This window comes from Podarcis bocagei, assembly GCF_964188305.1.
Source record: "Podarcis bocagei genome assembly, chromosome: 9".
Taxonomy (NCBI): Eukaryota; Metazoa; Chordata; class Lepidosauria; order Squamata; family Lacertidae; genus Podarcis; species Podarcis bocagei.
The window spans coordinates 7321158-7341230 of record NC_138134.1 but is presented as its reverse complement, the minus strand read 5'-3'; the positions used below and the strand labels follow the sequence as shown (position 1 = coordinate 7341230).

General features: G+C 48.7%; 1 protein-coding gene across 3 annotated transcripts in view; it reads left to right on the top strand.

Annotated features, from left to right (window-relative positions):
- Window positions 1-20073, top strand: part of CCDC33 (coiled-coil domain containing 33) — a 154973-nt gene that overhangs the window by 4382 nt on the left and 130518 nt on the right. For all 3 annotated transcript variants that reach the window (XM_081207621.1, XM_081207619.1, XM_081207620.1), the window contains one exon: window positions 11517-11674. In XM_081207621.1, the coding sequence (XP_081063747.1) occupies window positions 11517-11674 (158 nt within the window). The remainder of the gene's footprint in view (window positions 1-11516; window positions 11675-20073) is intronic.

Below are 20073 nucleotides of genomic sequence, written 5' to 3'. Positions count from 1 at the left end.
ACTTCTGGCGAACCAGAGCAGCGCATGGAAACGCCGTTTACCTTCCCACTGGAGGGGTACCTATTTATCTACTTGCACTTTGACATGCTTTCGAACTGCTAGGTTGGCAGGAGCAGGGACCGAGCAACGGGAGCTCACACCATCGCGGGGATTTGAACCGCCAACCTTCTGATCAGCAAGTCCTAGGCTCTGTGGTTTAACCCACAGCACCACCCGCATCCCTAAATAAACATTGGAATACCCCATACCACACACCTGTACAATCTCAACGATAGACGTTGTTCAAAGTTAACGTGCTTCCAAAATACTCCTAAATGCGTGATGACCTTGCATAGTCTCCACACACAAACACACATATATAATTAGTTGTATTTATTGATTTGGGGTTTTCTCCCCCCCCCCCCCGCCAGCCTTCCTTAAATGCAATACATGAATTCAAAGATTTCTGTGGTTAAAATACTGTTGTTTCCCCATGTTTCCTCTAATAACTTTTGTACTTGAGCAGGAGGAAATGCTCAAGCAGTGATACTGATGTGGAATAGAATGTCCCTACAGTGGTACCTCGGGTTACATACCCTTCAGGTTACAGGCGCTTCAGGTTACAGACGCTTCAGGTTACAGACTCCGCTAACCCAGAAATAGTGCTTCAGGTTAAGAACTTTGCTTCAGGATGAGAACAGAAATCGTGCTCTGGCGGCGCGGCAGCAGCAGGAGGCCCATTAGCTAATGTGGTGCTTCAGGTTAAGAACAGTTTCAGGTTAAGAACGGACCTCTGGAACAAATTAAGTACTTAATCCGAGGTACCACTGTATTTGCACCTGAGGTATGTTGGAGGCTAGGCAGGTGAAGGACCTGAGCGCCTGCAATCCCCATTAGGAACCATCACTGCCTTCAGCTGTGGAGCCAGAGCAGAGCCACTGTGGCTAGCAGACGCCAATAGCCCCGACGCTCCCATTCATCCCTGGGAGATGTCTCTGCTTGCCGCCAGCCCAGATCTGTAGCCAAAAAGCTGTTAGTCACAGGCTGTTGCCTCTTGTGATTACTTTCACTTTGATTCCCATCACAGGATGATTACGGCATTCGGGAGAGGGGAGCTTTGCACTTAACCTCTCATTTTCTTTGCTCAGCCCTCAAGAGGCCCGGTGGGAATAGCACAGGCCCAGACTGGCTGCCAGGATGACATGGGAGAGGGAGAGGGAGAGTGAGGGGAGGAGCGGGAAGCAAGGCTGACAAGGTGAGGGGTGGGGGCGCTGGGTAATGTCAGCATGTGGAAGAGGAGAGTGAGCTCAGACAGCTGCGCATGGCAGAGGGAGCAGCATACTCCATGTCAAGCCAGCTTAGGCTAGGGCCTTCGCCAATCGGTGTGCAAATTCTGTGATTGTTGTGGCGGTTGGAAGCCCATGTATACATCCTAGGACCCTCGTACCTACGGGACCGCCTCTCCTGGTATGTCCCACGGAGGACCTTACGGTCTTCAAAGAAAAAGATCTGGGAGGTCCCGGGCCACAGAGAGGTTAGAATGGCCTCAACCAGAGCCAGGGCTTTTTTGGCCATGGCCCCGATCTGGCGGAATGCTCTGTCACAAGAGACTAGGGCCCTGCGGGACTTGACATCTTTCCGCAGGGCCTGCAAGACGGAGCTGTTCCGTCAGGCCTTTGGCCAAGGCATAGTCTGACCCCCTCCTTTGGAGATCCTCGTAGAACTCTGGCCCAGTGGTTGCCATTAATTTGATTTTGAATTCATAGAATCATAGAATCATAGAGTTGGAAGAGACCACAAGGGCTATTGAGTCCAACCCCCTGCCAAGCAGGAAACACCATCAAAGCACTCCTGACATATGGTTGTCAAGCCTCTGCTTAAAGACCTCCAAAAAAGGAGACTCCACCACACTCCTTGGCAGCAAATTCCACTGTCAAACAGCTCTTACTGTCAGGAAGTTCTTCCTAATGTTTAGGTGGAATCTTCTTTCTTGTAGTTTGGATCCATTGCTCCGTGTCCGCTTCTCTGGAGCAGCAGAAAACAACCTATCTCCCTCCTCTATGTGACATCCTTTTATATATTTGAACATGGCTATCATATCACCCCTTAACCTCCTCTTCTCCAGGCTAAACATGCCCAGCTCCCTTAGCCGTTCCTCATAAGGCATCGTTTCCAGTCCTTTGACCATTTTGGTTGCCCTCCTCTGGACACGTTCCAGTTTGTCAGTGTCCTTCTTGAATTGTGGTGCCCAGATCAAGAATTGATTTTAGAATATTGATTTTAGAATACTGTGTTACTTTTATTGTTGTTAGCTGCTCTGAGCCCGTCTTCGGCTGGGGAGGGAGGGATATAAATAAAATTATTATTATTATTATTATTATTATTATTATTATTATTATTATTATTATTATTATTATTATTATTATTATTATTTGCACTATCTAGAGCATAAGGACATAAGAACAGCCTGCTGGATCAGACCAATGGCCCATCTAGGTCATCATCCTGTTCTCACAGTAGCCAAGCAGATGCCCTTTTGGGCAGTGGCGGAGCTTCATGCTCCGGCACCGGGGGGCGGAGAGGAGGCGGGGGCGTGGCTGTTGTGCATCCTGGAGGTGTGGCATGCTGCCTGCTGGGGCGTGGCGCGCCACCTGTGTCCCAGCATGGCACCCAGCGCAGGCAGGGGGCAGCCGCGATGGCACCCCACCAGGATCGCGCTGCCGGGGGCACTGCGCTCTCCCCGCCCCCTCTTCCTCCGCCAGTGCCTTTGGGGAACCTACATGCTGACCATAACCACAAGAGCTCCCCTCTCCATCCTTTCCTGCAACTGACATTCAGAAGCATTGCTGCCCTTGACTGTGGAGCCAGAGGAGAGCCACCCTGGCCACCAGCCGCTGAGAACCCTCTCCTCCTCCCTGAATCTTTCTAACCCTCTTTTAAAGCCATCTCGGTCGGTGGTCATTGCTTCCTCCGGTGGGAGGGTTTTCCCTAGCTGAATTATGCGTTGTGCGAAAAAGTACTTTCTTTTGTCTGCCTTGAACCTTCTAACATTCGGCTTCAATTAGATGCCCACTGGCTTTTGGAGAGTCAGTGCTAGACAGTGCTAGAGTGTTAGACTGTGACTTGGGAGGTAAAGGTAAAGGGACGCCTGACCATTAGGTCCAGTCGTGGCTGACTCTGGGGTTGCGGCGCTCATCTCGCTTTATTGGCCGAGGGAGCCGGCGTACAGCTTCCGGCCAGCATGACTAAGCCGCTTCTGGTGAACCTACTCAGCCATGAAGCTCACTAGGTAGTAACATTGGACCAGTCCCAAGAGTAACAGTTTTGTCCCCATTGTTATTTAACATCTATTTGAAGATGTTGGGAGGGAGCACTTTTTGTAGTTTGGGAATGTGGTGCTACTAACACACTGGTGAATGTTCTGGCAGTTTATGAGATGGTGGGAGTGCTTTTTGGGGGTACTCAAGTGTACACAATACTGGCATCTCTTTTTTGTTGTTAAAACATGCACTTACTGTAACAACTTAATGATGAGTACAGGCCCCTATTTTTCTAGAAAAAAAGCACTGGATGGTAGTATATAAATAATTTTAGAAATAGATAGATAGATAGATAGATAGATAGATAGATAGATAGATAGATGGATAGATAGATATAGATAGATTACAGAGTTGCTTTGCCAGATAATGAGCTGAGCTCAGAGCCACATAGTCACCACTGCAGTTCAGTTGGGTCAACTGTGTGTCACTTAGAACAGCGGTTCCCAAACTTTTTTGGGCCCCCGTCCTCTTGGTTCCATAAGTTCATCCCCAGAGCCCCCTATCCTATAAAAAAACATTATTCAGAATTAGGTAGGGTGGCCATATTTCAAAAAGTAAAATTCCCGACACCTGCAACGCTGTTGGGCTTTTTAGGAAGGCCCCAGAATTGTTGGGCTGTTTTGGGGAAACCTCAAATGCGGGTGGCGCTGTGGGTTAAACCACAGAACCTAGGGCTTGCCAATGAGAAGGTCGACGGTTCGAATCCCCACGACGGGGTGAGCTCCTATTGCTCGGTCCCTGCTCCTGCCACCCTAGCAGTTAAAAAGCACGAAGTGTAAGTAGATAAATAGGTACTCTGGCGGGAAGGTAAACAGTGTTTCCGTGCGCTGCTCTGGTTCGCCAGAAGCGGCTTAGTCATGCTGTCCACATGACCCGGAAGTTGTACGCCGGCTCCCTCGGCCAATAAAGTGAGATGAGCGCCGCAACCCCAGAGTTGGCCACGACTGGACCTAATGGTCAGGGGTCCCTTTACCCCCCCCAAAATGGTGATTTTAAGGTTTTGAAGCTGTTTCTGCTGCTTTTTCCATCGCTTTGCCATACATCCAGGTTTTCCCTGACATATTGCCAATTTGGACATTTTTCTAAAACCCAATTCAAACTATTTAGTTTAACTAATTCACGAAGGTGGATGAGTGTGATCCAGCGATGCCAGCTTTTCAAAACCTGATAGTCATTTACACCTCCAGTGCCCCACTGCTTCCCCCTTGCCTCTTACTGCCCCCTTCGCAGGTTATTCCGCCGCCCACTTTGGGAACCACTGACTTAGGAGGAAATGTAGCAAAGCCACCTCCTGCAGACGCCTGCGAAATAGAGCATTGACTTTACCAGCTCTTTCCCAGGGCTCATCCAGACTTCCACTTGTCCTTGGCTCCTGGAGATTTTCCGCTTCTTCCATGCTTTTCAGGCACGGGTCTGAGCAGTTTTTCATTTGGCTTGCAGATTTCCCTGGGGAAGCACACTGTTTACCACTGAATCAAAAGAGACATCAATCCGCAGAAAAACCGATTGACGTTTGGTCCGATTCAGTGGTAAATGGTGGGTTTTCCCTTGGGAAAGCAGTGGGACGTGTCGATGAGCCCACAGTGTCGCAATGTTAATTGTCCATTTTAGGTTTCTCTGTCGCTCCCTCCCCACTGGCCCATCTTTAATATTTCTGACTTCCTTACCCACAATAGCACTCCTCTGCACATTTCAATTTTGGGAATTGCTATTTTTCTTTTTATCTTTTATTTATTCCCCACCCTCCAACATAAATAGGATCTCAGACATTTTTAAAAAACCACATAGCTATTAATCACAGAACTTGGAATAATGCTTGTTACGGGGCAGCTGGTGCGGATGATCCAACATCCTGGAAACCGACAGCCTCCCCTAGTGACTCACTGGAGTTCTCAGCAAGCTTTGTTCAAGAATGAGGCAACTGGCAAGAATTTACAAAGGAATAAGGACAAGCACCAAGGAGGAGAGCAGTGAGGGCAGGGCTTGCAATCTCATACATGCCTACTCAGGCTGTAGGGATTGGGCAAGAAATTCAAGTAATTTCGCATTTTATTCATTTATAAAAGGATGGATGGGTGGATGGATAATATAGATATAAGCCACCATCTCATAAAATATCAGGGCACTATATACTCATAACACTAAAACTCATAGACAGTCAATGAAGCTGAATGTTGGAAGATTCAGGACTAAGCCACCGAGCCTAGGGCTTGCCGATCAGAAGGTCAGCGGTGAGCTCCCGTTGCTCGGTCCCAGCTCCTGCCAACCTAGCAGTTCGAAAGCACGTCAAAGTGCAAGTAGATAAATAGGTACCACTCTGGTGGGAAGGTAAACAGTGTTTCTGTGTGCTGCTCCGGTTTTGCCAGAAGCAGCTTAGTCATGCTGGCCACGTGACCCAGAAAAACTGTCTGCGGACAAACGTCGGCTCCCTCGGCCAGTAAAGCAAGATGAGTGCCGCAACCCCAGAGTCGTTCGCAACTGGACTTAACTGTCAGGGGTCCTTTACCTTTAAAGAAAGGACACACAGTTAAACTGTGGAACTCACTCCAACCGGAGGCAGCGATGGCCACCTACTGGAATGGCTTTTAAAGAGGATTAGACAAATTCTTGGAAGAGAGGGCTATGGATGGCTACTACCCATGTCCTGCCTCTACGGTCTGAGACAGAAATGATTCTGAATCCCAGTTCCTTGAAACCTCAGGAGTGGTGAGTTGCTTTTGTGCTCAAATCCTGCTTCTGGGATTCCCACAGGGATCTGGTCAGCCACTGGACTACTGGAGGGTGACTTTGGGACTGACTCCAGGTGCTCCAACCAGGATGTTCTGCAGAGGCAGGAACCTCACCTTGCACACCCTCCCACATTTCTCCAATGAAAGTAGGGACGTCCCATTCCATAATGATCATTTTACTATTTATACCCCACACATCTTACTGGGTTGCCCCAGCCACTCTGGGTGGCTTCCAACATATATAAAAGCATAATAAAACATTAAACATTTTTTAAAAACCTTCCCTATACAGGGTTGCCTTCAGACGGCTCAGGAGTTGGATAACTCCATACCCTCCAACATTTCTCCAATGCAAAGAGGGACATCCTAAGGGACCCGGGGGACGCAGGTGGCGCTGTGGGTAAAAGCCTCAGTGCCTAGGACTTGCTGATCGCATGGTCGGCGGTTCGAATCCCCACGGCGGGGTGCGCTCCCGTCGTTCGGTCCCAGCGCCTGCTAACCTAGCAGTTTGAAAGCACCCCCAGGTGCAAGTAGATAAATAGGGACCGCTTACCAGCGGGAAGGTAAACGGCGTTCCATGTGCTGCGCTGGCTCACCAGATGCAGCTTGTCATGCTGGCCACGTGACCCGGAAGTGTCTGCGGACAGCGCTGGCCCCCGGCCTATAGAGTGAGATGAGCGCACAACCCTAGAGTCTGGCAAGACTGGCCCGTACGGGCAGGGGTACCTTTACCTTTTACCTTTAAGGGACGCGGGATGCAGGTCTAACCTTGTGGATTGACTTTGGGCCTTGCTTGTTGTGTTACACCTGGACTGGCATTTGACCATTTGGAATGTCTGACTACTCTCTAGGGTTGCCCTTTTAGGGCACTATTAGGACTTACTTCTGGTATGTCCTGAGGTTCATGTCACTTGCTTTTGCACAGTTGGTTGGAGGTTCAGAGCATGTTCCTGTTTTGCCTGGCAAAGGTAGCCGCCCCGCTTTGTGTGCTGTCACGGTTCGGTTGTTCTGGCGCCGCAATCTTTGCATGCTACTTGCAGATGGGCGGGCAGATGCACCAAGTTGCTGAGGGAGGCTTGTTTTCCTAAGCCGGGCTGGCACTGGCAGTGCGGCCTTGGGGTTCATCTGTTGGCGAGATCACGTTTGTGATATGTGACATGTGCTTTTCTTTCTTTCCTCTTAACAGAGTGGGGGGAGACATTCCAGGCTCATTGTAAAAGAGAGCAGCCCTCTTTCTTGTGTCCCGGAGGGCAGAGTTAATTGCATTAAGACATTGCTGAACTGGTCAAATGAAATAAAGCAGAACCTAAAGGGCGCTTTCTGTAGAGTCGAGAATGCCCTCCGTGGACTAGCCTGCTCATTACCCGCACTGTAGCCCCAGACAAAGCGGCGCTTTGTCCTGGATCTTAGGCAAGTATTTGAGTTTTGCCTTGGTGAAGTCAAGCAGCAGAGCAGGCATCAGGGATCTGCATCACTGGGCAGCTACCAAGGCTCAATGCTAGTGGAGGGGGGCAGAGGTGCCAACTTCAATAAAATATGGGGAGGGGGGGTCAGGTAAGCCCTACCCTGCATAATCAAACACATTGAATGTTGCACAATCACCATTTGAATGGCAATGCCCATCAACTGGGGGAGGGGGGCGGTGGCACCGCCAGATATTTTATTAAAGGTAAAGGGTAAAGGGGCCCCCGACCATTAGGTCCAGTCGTGGCCAACTCTGGGGTTGCGGTGCTCATCTCACTTTACTGGCCGAGGGAGGCGGCGTACAGCTTCCAGGTCATGTGGCCAGCATGACTAAGCCGCTTCTGGCGAACCAGAGCAGCGCACGGAAACACCGTTTACCTTCCCGCCAGAGTGGTACCTATTTATCTACTTGCACTTTGACGTGCTTTCAAACTGTTAGGTGGGCAGGAGCAGGGACTGAGCAACGGGAGCTCAACCTGTTGCGGGGATTCGAACCGCCGACCATCTGATCGGCAAGTCCTAGGCTCTGTGGTTTAACCCACAGCGCCACCCGCCTCCAGATATTTTATTGGGAGGGGCCAAAGACCCCTTGGGCCCTCGGAGTTTAAAGGTCAGCACCAACACTTTGAATTGTGCTCGGAAACGTACTGGAAGCCAGTGTAGGTCTTTCAAGGCCGGTGTTATATGGTCTCGGCGGCCACTCCCAGTCTCCAGTCTAGCTACCGCATTCTGGATTAGTTGTAGTTTCCAGGTCACCTTCAAAGGTAGCCCCACATAGAGCGCATTGCAGTAGTCCAAGCGAGAGATAACTAGAGCATGTGCTACTCTGGCGAGGCAGTCTGTGGGCAGATAGGGTTTCAGCCTGTGTACCAGATGGAGCTGGTAGACAGCTGCCCTGGACACAGAATTGACCTGTGCCTCCATCAGTGGCGTAGCGTGGGGGGTGCAGGGGGGGGCCGGCCGCACCGGGCGCAACATCTGGGGGTTAGGGTTAGGGTGCGCAAATCCACAGGTTAGGGGGCGCAAATCCACGGGTTAGGGGGCGCAAATTACTTGCCTTGCCCCGGGTGCTGACAACCCACGCTACGCCACTGGCCTCCATGGACAGCTGTGAGTCCAAAATGACTCCCAGGCTGCGCACCTGGTCCTTCAGGGGCACGGTTACCCCATTCAGGACCAGGGAGTCCTCCACTGCTTCCACAGTTTCCACAGTTGGAGGCAGGGATGTTTCTGAATACTAGTTGCTGGAAACCACAGGAGCAGAGAGAACGCTTGTGCTGGTGTGTGTTCAGGCAGACAATGAGGACAGGATGATGGGCTAGATGGGTCCTTGGCCTGATCCAGCAGACCCTCATTATGTTCTTAAAACGCCTCCACCAAAAGGACCTCTCCCCAGATTTCTTTGCCCTTATTATCACTTGCGCCTTGCATCCGCTGAGGTGTGTAACAACCTTTCTCTCTCTCCTCCTCCTCCCCCCCCCCCGCCGACCTGCAAGGTTTTGATTGGTGGGGGTGCAGGTGGCATCTCTGCGTGCTCCAAAGAACTTCTGGCTCTTTGAATTAGAGGAGGAAGGCTTTGCAAGGCTCTTGGGATGTTGCTTGTCGATGAAGCCAGATGAGGTGCTAATGAAAAGATGATTGAAAGGGTCTTCTGCTGCCTTTCATTTGCAAGTCAAGGAGGCCAGAGATTTAACTCTTGCTTCTGCCGTCCTCTGGTATATTTGCACAGAGGCGCTTTAGGGGTTTTCATAGAATCATAGAATCATAGAGTTGGAAGAGACCACAAGGGCCATCGAGTCCAACCCCCTGCCAAGCAGGAAACACCATCAGAGCACTCCTGACATATGGTTGTCAAGCCTCTGCTTAAAGACCTCCAAAGGAGGAGACTCCACCACACTCCTTGGCAGCAAATTCCACTGTCAAACAGCTCTTACTGTCAGGAAGTTCTTCCTAATGTTTAGGTGGAATCTTCTTTCTTGTAGTTTGGATCCATTGCTCTGTGTCCGCTTCTCTGGAGCAGCAGGAAACAACCTTTCTCCCTCCTCTATATGACATCCTTTTATATATTTGAACATGGCTATCATATCACCCCTTAACCTCCTCTTCTCCAGGCTAAACATGCCCAGCTCCCTTAGCCGTTCCTCATAAGGCATCGTTTCCAGGCCTTTGACCATTTTGGTTGCCCTCCTCTGGACACGTTCCAGTTTGTCAGTGTCCTTCGTGAACTGTGGTGCCCAGAACTGGACACAGTACTCCAGGTGAGGTCTGACCAGAGCAGAATACAGTGGCACTATTACTTCCCTTGATCTAGATGCTATACTCCTATTGATGCAGCCCAGAATTGCATTGGCTTTTTTAGCTGCCGCGTCACACTGTTGGCTCATGTCAAGTTTGTGGTCAACCAAGACTCCTAGATCCTTTTCACATGTACTGCTCTCAAGCCAGGTGTCACCCATCTTGTATTTGTGCCTCTCATTTTGTTTTGGTTTTGTTGCCAAAGCGGGTCTTAAGATGAAGCAAGACTGAGCCATTAATGCCTTCAACACATCCTTTCTGCCCTAATTTCCAACCAGAATTGGCTCCAAAAGCCACATGTTATTAGCAGTCAAAAGCCTGGATGGCAAACCTTTTTTCTGTCCGAGTGGTGCATGAGGGCATTGGGTATGTGGAGCCTGGTAAAGAGGAGACTTTTTATCTTTTCCATTCCTCATCAGGCCTGGTTTCCAGGCCCTTGAACACCTTGGTTGTCAGGAAAAAGCAGCAATGCGGGAGCGAGCTGCAAGTTGCTGGAATGCAAAACAGGATGTTGATGTTTGGGACTGTACTATTGGAACAAAGGGGCAGTCTATTCACTGTGCTGAGCACCGGATGTTAGCTCAGAGTGTCATCTGACCTGTACTGGAAGTACAGGGGTGGAGTTTTCTCTCTCTACTGTTGGAGACTGGAGAGTGCAGATGTGTTTCTCTGTATTGCTGCAATGACAGAAATAAAGACATGTAAATAGATTTCTGTCTGTCTCTTTCCCCTCCCTGAGGGAAGCAGGGAGGAGGGAGGAGAGGTGTGTCCCTCTCACACTGAGTGGGATCGCCGATAGTGACCTCGCCTGTATCCTGCCGGGAGACGCAGACGGGGAGGTCAACAAGGATCTCAAGCCGAATGCCTGGAGAATGGCCAGTTACCTCTGACTGCGGCCTGAGAATCCGACACTCTGCACATGTTCCAACTTGTCAACATCCTTCTTAAATTTTGGTGCCCAGAACTATACACAGTATTCCAAGCGTGGTCTGACCGAGGCAGAATAGAGTGGTTCTTTTACCTCCCTTGATCTATACTTCTGTTGATGCGGCCCAGAAGTGCATTCACTTTTTTTTGCTGCTGCATCACACTTTTGAGTCATACAGGGGTGTAGCGAGGGGTGGGTGGTGGGTGTGGTCCGCCCTGGATGTCCCCACTGAGAGGGGTGACAAAATGGTGGGCGGCACTCACCTCGGGCCTGCAGCACGCCCAAGCCACACGTCTCTCCTGGGAGTGACACGGTGGCTTGAGCGCTCGCAGGCTCCGCACTGCCCCAAACAGTCTGCTCATTGCTTCCCCCTTAGCTGTAGGGTGGCTGAGTGGGAGGAAGCAGGCAGAGCGTCCTGCCCTGGCTTGCTCCATCCCACAGGTGGCTGGCCCCGCCCCCGGGTGCAGGGCATTCATGCCGCCCCAGGCGCCCAATCGACTTGCTCCGCTGCTGGACTCATGTTAAGCTTGTGGTCCACTAAGACCCCTAGATGCTTTTCACACGTACCGCTGGCAAGCCAGGTGTCCCGCATCTTATATTTGTGCAGCTGGTTATTCCTGTTTAAGTACAGAACCTTACATTTGTTCCTATTGAAATTAATTCTGTCATTTTGGGCCCAGTTCTCCAATCTGAGTTGCAGAGTTTAACTACCAGCTGCTTTGCTGCCACATTCTGCAGTGGATGTCGTCAGACAAACCTCCGTTCTGCTGAGTTGGTGGTTCTTCTGCTTCCCCTGGGCAGGTGAAGGAGGATCCTGCAGAGCCAGGAACGCTGACTTCCAGACCCAACGCCTTGCACTTGGCTAATCCTGAGATGGAATCCGTTGAGGTCACACTGCATGGGGCCAGCAATCTTCCCTCCACCAAGAAGGGCAACGTACCCACTCCCTATGTCATCGTGTGAGTATCTTTTCTGACTCTATCTTTTGCTGTTTTCTTGAGTGCAAGGAGATGATGTCAATTTGGGGAGACGTGTCATGGTCACAGGCAGTGCTTTTTTTCTAAAGAAAATGTTTAGGGGTACTCTCATTTTGGCTGCTCCTTGCCCCCTTCCCCCCCCAACCCCCAGACGGCGGACTTGAGGCGGCGCTGGGAGAATGTGTAGGCCCCTGGAAATGGCGGCACCGGGGTTGGCTTGAGCGAGGAGGGGCAAGGTCTCACCAGCTGTCTCTAGCCCTGCAAGAGGAGGAAGAGGAGCAGCACCGTCGCCTCCACTGTGACCACCCCAGACTCCCCTCTCTGGGCACTGGAGAATGATGGAGCTCCAGTCTGCGCTGCTACTGCAGAGACAGCTAGCCTATTGGTCCATCAGTCGGTCAGTTGGGGCTGTTAGAATTCCTGCTCCATGATTGCAGTCATAGGATTGTTGTCTATCACATGACGGTGTATGTTTTGACTCCACAGAGTGGGAAGTGACGGAGACAGGATATTTGTGTTACTGTGTTCCATGTAGTGAGACTATTGTCCTTTGTTCTTTTTCTCTTTGCTGTCTGATGCTAGAGAGAGAGGGGGCCATGTTGCAGTGCTCCATGTGTGTTTATATGTAAATAAAGTAGATTAGCCAAAATGCTGAGTTGCTGAGGTCTGTTACGAAAGCTGCGAAGACTCTCCGGATCCTTAAGTTTGCCGATGTCTGCTGGCATTGGTCGCTGTGATGTTTGGGCAGAAGAAAGCTTTTGAAGCTCTCGAACGATTGACCAGGAGGGAAGAGAACATGCCAGTCGGGCATGTGTCTCTGCCAGGGTCCTACTCGAGAGTAGAACGAGCTCCTGACAGGGGCAACACAAAATGTTTAGGGGTACACGTCCCCCTGCGTCCCATCCCCCCAGAGAAAAAGCACTGGTCGCAGGAAAGTTTCCCTGGGTTAGCAGTGTACTGCTTCACAGAAGACCTGTGTCAGGAGTGGAGAACCATTGTATGAATGTCGTTGCTTATGTAGCCGCAATGGCACCACCTGTGTACAAGAGTGAGGCAACAGCAGGCTAAAGGGGAGGGAAAGGAGACTGGGTGAGAGGGGAAATGAAATGGAGGTACCTTGGAAAAGGGCATGGCTGCAACATTTTGCTGCAGTCCCACTTGTAAATAAACTGATGAAGAAGACGGAAGGAGTAGAGGCAATTGTGACACACAAACCACCCACTCTACTCTTTGAATTCAAATACTTACTTCTGTAGGTGATTGCATCCTTCACCACAGGCTTGTGATATCTTCTACAGTTGGTGGGTGAGAGACCAAGGCAGCGCTTCCAGCATTTTAAACTTTGAATGGAATAAATAAAACAGAGCGGCATCTTGATGCCCTGAGTTATCCAGCCTTGTGTATAATAGATGCATCCTGGGACTCAATTAAAGGCCTCTGACTTTGGTATGGCAGACTAATTGAAAGGGCATCACTGAGTTGTTTTGAATTCTGAGTGTCTGAATCATGAGCAGGGTTTTTTATTATTATTACTAAAAAAGAGACTTGGAATATAGAATCCCCCTCCTGCAAGGGAAGCAAAGGTGCTCGCGGTGTGCTTAGTGTCTTGGCAAACAAGGTTTGATGTTTGGGGGAGGATATTTAGCATCCCTGAATCCCGGATCTCAGCACTGGTAGGCACAGCGGTGCATATTCCATAATTCCAACACCAAACCTTGCAAACACAGAATTTTGTATTTGGTTCTGAGCTCCTGACAGTTGCAGTTTGCATTTCTGGACCTTAACCCTGCATTTAAAAGAGGCTATTAAGAATTAAAGGCCAACCACTATGTGCCTCTATGTGCTCTATGAACATGTCAGCTTTAAAATAAAGCTGGGATCATATTGTTTTATTTGCTTAAATAAAATAATCCACAAGTTGCATTCCCCCGCTCATTTGATCATCTGCACTAGAGTTCTTAACCCTTTTCTGAATGAAGGGGGTGGGAATAAATAAGAGCTGGCCAAACAAGAGGTGTCAACAGCAGGATATCTGCTAGCCCTACTCACTCAATGTACTTACATTTCTATTTCATAAAATTTATATACCACTTGCCTGTAAAAAAAGAAAAAACCCTCAAAGTGGTTTACAAAAAAGAGAAAGCAATAAAATCACCAATAAGAAAAATCAACAATAATTTTAGACTTGCAGAAAGTTAAAATTGCAGACTAAAACAGATTAAAACTTGCATCAACTTTCCTTTTTAAAATAAAATTTCTTTTTTAACAGTAATACTAATACAAATAGAAATTTGCACCCATCCCCGAGATCATTATTTATCATAATTATCCAACTTTCCAAAAAAATTACCCTTCTTCAGATGGCATGACAATACAAATACCACAAATACCACCCATATTTCTCAAAGTCATTTCTCTTCCATATTTCGCTTCTTACTTTGATAGAGCACGTTAATTTATCATTAATTGCTATATCCCACACTTCTTTATACCATTCTTCTATTTGAAATCCTCCTTGCTTTCCCCATTTCCTAGCTATGATCATTCATGCCGCTGTCAGCAAGTAAAACGTGCATCAACTTTCTAAGCATCTGGGTAAGGTAAAGGTAAAGGGACCCCTGACCATTAGGCCCAGTCGTGGCCAACTCTGGGGTTGCGGTGCCCATCTCGCTTTACTGGCCGAGGAAGCCAGCGTACAGCTTCCAAGTCATGTGGCCAGCATGACTAAGCTGCTTCTGACAAACCAGAGCAGCACCCAGAAATGCCGTTTACCTTCCCACTGGAGCGGTACCTATTTATCTACTTGCACTTTGACATGCTTTTGAACTGCTAGGTTGGCAGAAGCAGGGACCGAGCAACAGGAGCTCACCCCGTCGTGGGCATTCAAACCGCCGGCCTTCTGATCGGCAAGTCCTAGGCTCTGTGGTTTAACCCACAGCGCCACCCGCGTCCCATCTGGGTAGGCTTATCTAAAAAGGAATGTTTTTAGCAGGTACCAAAGAGTGTACCTTGAAGGCTGGTGTCAATAGGCAGGGAGTTCACAAAGTGTAGGTGCTGCCACACTAGATATTTCTTACAAATGTGCAGGGTTTTAAGTGGCACCCGTTAACTGTGCCAGTTCTACTGTTCGAAGCGATCAAGTGGGCATATATGGCATAAGGCAATCTCGTAGGTTATAACCCAATGGATCCTGAACAGTACAGTAACTGCGTCTCTCCTCTCTGGGAAAAAGATATAGTGGCAGCACTAGAGTCGGACTTTGGGGCAGATGTCCAGAGTCCAGAATGAGCAAAAGGGCCCCAAACACAGCAGGGCTGTCTTACTGCATTTTGAAATGAATGGAGCAAGACAGACTTTGCTTTCTAAAATGCATTAAACCCAGGGCAGGGATAGGCAAATCTGTCAGCTTTCGTTTGTCTTGGTTCTTCATTTTTATAGTTCTCCACATTTCCACATCAGACTTTGTGGAAAGTCATCAGGAGTTTACAGTGCATTTCTACTAATGTACACATTTTGTGTGCAATTTCCCCCTTAACATAGAGTTGTTTTCCTGCAAAGCAATTTCTCCCAATAGAATGCATTTTTGAATGCATGCTGCTTTCACAGCTATCTGCCTTTGATGTACCCTTTGCCCTCGCACAAGCATATTATTTGTAGACTTTACTTTTGCCTTGCAAAATCTGGAAGAGTGCCAGTCTGGCTGTGCTTTGCTTTGAGTATTGTTTTGGAAAGGGTGAATTCTGAAGGCAAACCCAATCAAATTCTTTCCCCTCTCCCTAATCCGTAGTCTAAGATGACCAAATCGTACCCCTTCAACTTGACAATGTGCATGGATTATTCTAAGCAAAGGTTGGCCCATTTCCAGATATAGATCTGCTTGTTGATTTGCTTCCCATTTCTGCTGAGGTTTTCTATAAATTAGTTCTGATGGGAGGGAGAGGACCCCAAGAGCAGCATGTTTCTCCAGGGCAGGATCAAGCTGCCAAGCCATGCTGGGGGAAGGGAAGGGGCTGCCAGTCACAGGTGCCCATTGTTGATTGGCAGGGTTTTCTCTGTGCGCACGCCAAGCTTGCCCTACAAGCCCCTGCCCACCCAGAGCTGTGTATAAGGTTTTTTTTCCTGCATAATAGAACTCCATGCAAATAAGCTGAAAGGCATGCTTGTGGATACATTGCCCTCCACATCAATCTTATAAGAAGATTGGAAAGCTGGACAATTTTTAAAATGTATTTATTAAGCAGTGTTGATAAAATGTTTGCAAATATACCACACAAATCCCACCCATGCAAATTGAAGCATAGCTGAAAAGAACAAGATGCCTGTGAAAGGCAAGTACAGAAGAAAGAGCAAAAGGAGGACCCCTGTTATCTTCTGAGTAAAGGTAAAGTAAAGGGACCCCTGACCATTAGGTCCAGTCGTGGCCGACTCTGGGGTTGCGGCGCTCATCTCACTTTATTGGCTGAGGGAGCCGGCGTACAGCTTCCGGGTCATGTGGCCAGCATGACTAAGCCGCTTCTGCTAAACCAGAGCAGCGCATGGAAATGTCGTTTACCTTCCCGCTGGAGTGGTACCTATTTATCTACTTGCACTTTGACGTGCTTTCGAACTGCTAGGTTGGCAGGAGCAGGGACCGAGCAACGGGAGCTCACCCCACTGCGGGGATTCGAAACGCCAATCTTCTGATCGGCAAGTCCTAGGCTCTGTGGTTTAACCCACAGCGCCACCCGTGTCCCTATCTTCTGAGTATTAAGTCATACAATCAAGTTGGAAGGGATCCCAAGGGTCATCTAGTCCAACCCCCTGTAAGGCAGGAAACGCAGCTAACAAATCTGTTATATGTGGCCCACTCCAACTTCTCAAAAGATTCCATCAACGGTGTCTCTGAAAAATATTACAGTGGTACCTCGCAAGACGAATGCCTCGCAAGACAAAAAACTCGCTAGACGAAAGGTTTTTCCGTTTTCGATTTGCCTCGCAAGACGAAATTTCCCTATGGGCTTGCTTCGCAAGACGAAAACGTCTCGCGGCTTTGTTTCCTTTGTCTAAAAACAAAGACATGTTTTGTTTATAAAGTTAATTTATTTTCCCTTCAGTTTTTGAACTGCTCTTTACAGTATGTGTGACTTTAAAGAGCAGTTAATAAACTGTTGTTGTACCAAATTTGGCTTTGTTTCGACTTTTTTTGACCATAGGAACGCATTAATTGATTTTCAATGCATTCCTATGGGATTTCGTGCTTCGCAAGACGAAAAATTCGCTAGACGACAAAAATTGCGGAACGAATTAATTTCGTCTTGCGGGGCACCACTGTACACATCACTTGGGAAGACAGGCGAACTAACATCAGTGTAATGGATGAAGCAAAGATCACCAGTGTGGAAGCAATGATTCTTCAACATCAACTTTGTTGGACTGGTCATGTTGTTTGGATGCCTGATTATCGTCTTCCAAAGCAACTACTCTATTCTGAACTTAAAAATGGAAAACGTAATGCTGGTGGTCAACAAAAGAGGTTTAAAGACTCTCTCAAGGCAAATCTAAAAAAATGTAGTATAAACACTGACAACTGGGAAGCACTAGCCTGTGAGCGCTCCAGTTGGAGAACAGCCTTTACCAAAGGTGTCATGCGCTTTGAAGACACTCAAACTCAGAACACAAGGGAGAAACGTGCTAAGAGGAAGGTAAATCCACACCGTGATCAACTCCCACCCGGGCACCAATTTCCCCACTGTGGAAGGACGTGTGGGTCCAGAATTGGCCTCCACAGTCACTTACGGACTCATTGTTAAAACCGTGTTTATGGAAGACAATCTTACTTGGCTACGAGTGATAGAAGAAGAAGAAGAAGAAGAAGAAGAAGAAGAAGAAGAAGAAGAAGAAGAAGAAGAAGAAGAAGTGGCCCATCCGACAAAGTCAGATTTAGGGGAGCACAACTGGTTTGGTTACACTGGGCACAAAGCCTTGGAGACATTGCTGAAATTTGAGACTCCAAGATCCACCACGGCATCCAACCTCTGCTTAAAAACCTTCAAGGAAGGAGAGGCCACCCCCTTTTCTGAGGAGACACCACTGAGCCTAGGGAGGAAGAGGAGGGAGCTGAGAGGCAGGGCAACTGCCTGGTCTGCTTCTAAGTAAGAAGGCAGGCAGGCAGGCAGGCAGGCGGGGGCCCGGTGGAAGTCTCACTGAGGGTGGCGGGAACCTTCCCATTCATCCAAATGAAGCAGCCTCCACAGGCTGTTGAAACTTTTTTATGATAGCAGTTGGATGTGGGTCTGTGAGGATTTCAGACCATGGGGCTGTGACCAGCTTCTTTTGCCAGTAATAATTTAAAGGAAATAGGGTGGTCACCCCCAGCTGACTCAGAACGCACACATGTCCCCCAGCCCTTCCCCTGCCCAACCTCTACTCTCCAGAAGATCCCTTGATGCTGTAATTAAGCCCAAATGTTCACCTCCGTGGGCTTTGCCATGAGCCAGGGAGGAGGTGAGAGAAGACAAGTTCCTTCCTCCATTAGTTTTCTCTCCTGGAGATGCTTCTGCTGGAGCCAAAATTTGTTACCCTGGGAAACACTGGTCTCTTGGGCCTTTGTGTTTTCCACCCGCTCACAAGATGGATGGATGCAAAGACTTTTCATGGTCAAATGTAGATCTTGTGAGAATACGGACTGCTCCTTGGTGCAAGGGGCTCATGACTGGTTTCATCACCAGAAGGCGGCTTTTGAATGGCTGCTGCAATATTTGGATTAAGGGTTGGGGATAAGAACATGAGAAGAACCTGATGGATCAGGCCAATGGCTCCCTGTTCCAGCACCCTCTTGTCACTTAGACCAGTTGCCCACAAGCAGGAGTCAAGTACAAGAGCCCTCTGTCCTCCTGTGGCTTCCAGCCACTGGTAGTCAGAAGCACGGCCGCCTCTTGACCATGGAGGCAGAGCACAACCATCTTGACTAGTAGCCATGCAAAGCCTTTTTCTTCATGGTTATCCCATCCTCTTTCAAGACCATCTAGGTTGGTGGCCTTCACTGCCTCTTGTGGGAGGGAGTTCCATAGTTTAACCATGTGCTGCTTGAAGAAGGACTTTCTTTTACCTCTCATGACTCTTTCAATCTTCAACTTCATTAGATGTCCTCGAATTCTAGTGTTACAACGCTGAGCAGTTGTGCATCTCTGGGTCCTGGAAGAAAGGTGCTTTTTCAGGATCCTAGGAAGCTGCCATAAAAAGGAAGCATCTTAAAAAGTAGAGACATCACCTCGCCAACAAAGGTCCATATAGTTAAAGCTATGGTTTTCTCAGTTGTGATGTATGGAAGTGAGAGCTGGACCATCAAGAAGGCTGATCGCCGAAGAATTGATGCTTTTGAATTATGGTGCTTGGAGGAGACTCTTGAGAGTCCCATGGACTGCAAGAAGATCAAACATATCCATTCTGAAGGAAATCAGCCCTGAGAGCTCACTGGAAGGACAGATCGTGAAGCTGAGACTCCAATATTTTGGCCACCTCATGAGAAGAGAAGACTCCCTGGAAAAGACCCTGATGTTGGGAAAGATTGAGGGCACAAGGAGAAGGGGACGACAGAGGACGAGATGGTTGGACAGTGTTCTCAAAGCTACAAACATGAGTTTGACCAAACTGCGGGAGGCAGTGGAAGACAGGAGTGCCTGGCGTGCTCTGGTCCAGGGGGTCACGAAGAGTCGGACACGACTAAACAACTAAACAACAACAACAGGAAGCTGCCTTATACTGAGTCAGGTCACTGGTCCATGTTGCTCAGTGTGGACGATACCGGAGATGCTGGAGGTGTCACCTGGGACCTGCTGCTTGCATGACAAATGCTCTGCCAGTGAGCTGTGGGTGGGGGTGTCGTCTATGGGCCATGACTCCATCTTTTCCACATCCTTTGCGTCTCCATATTTTACCATTTATATTGTTATGGCATTTCTGTCTGAAGCCGTACTGGAAAAACATTTGAACAAGAATCACAGGAAATGCCTGGATGAAAAGGCAGGGAGTCTTTCTCAACCCTGGACCTGCCTGGAGGCAGGAGTGACATTCAAGGCAGCAAGAAAGCAACAATGTGTGAGATTAAAACCAACAATGCTTCAGAGCTCATTCTCTCCCCCCCCCCCGCTCAATTATTGACCCTCCCCTCTCCAAGCCTCAACAACACACACAGTCTAGGAGGAGCCGTCCGTGCATTTGCTGTGCCAAAGACCCAGATGAAAGTCAGATGAAATTGCTGTGATTCAGGCTGCTGCCTGCCGTGGACTTAAGAGGTCAGCGCTGTTAGATCAGATTCCACAAGAGGCTGATCTAGTCCAGTGTCTTCCACACCAAACCAAGATCCCTCATGTGGCCACAAGGCATGCCTGTGTTACATGCCA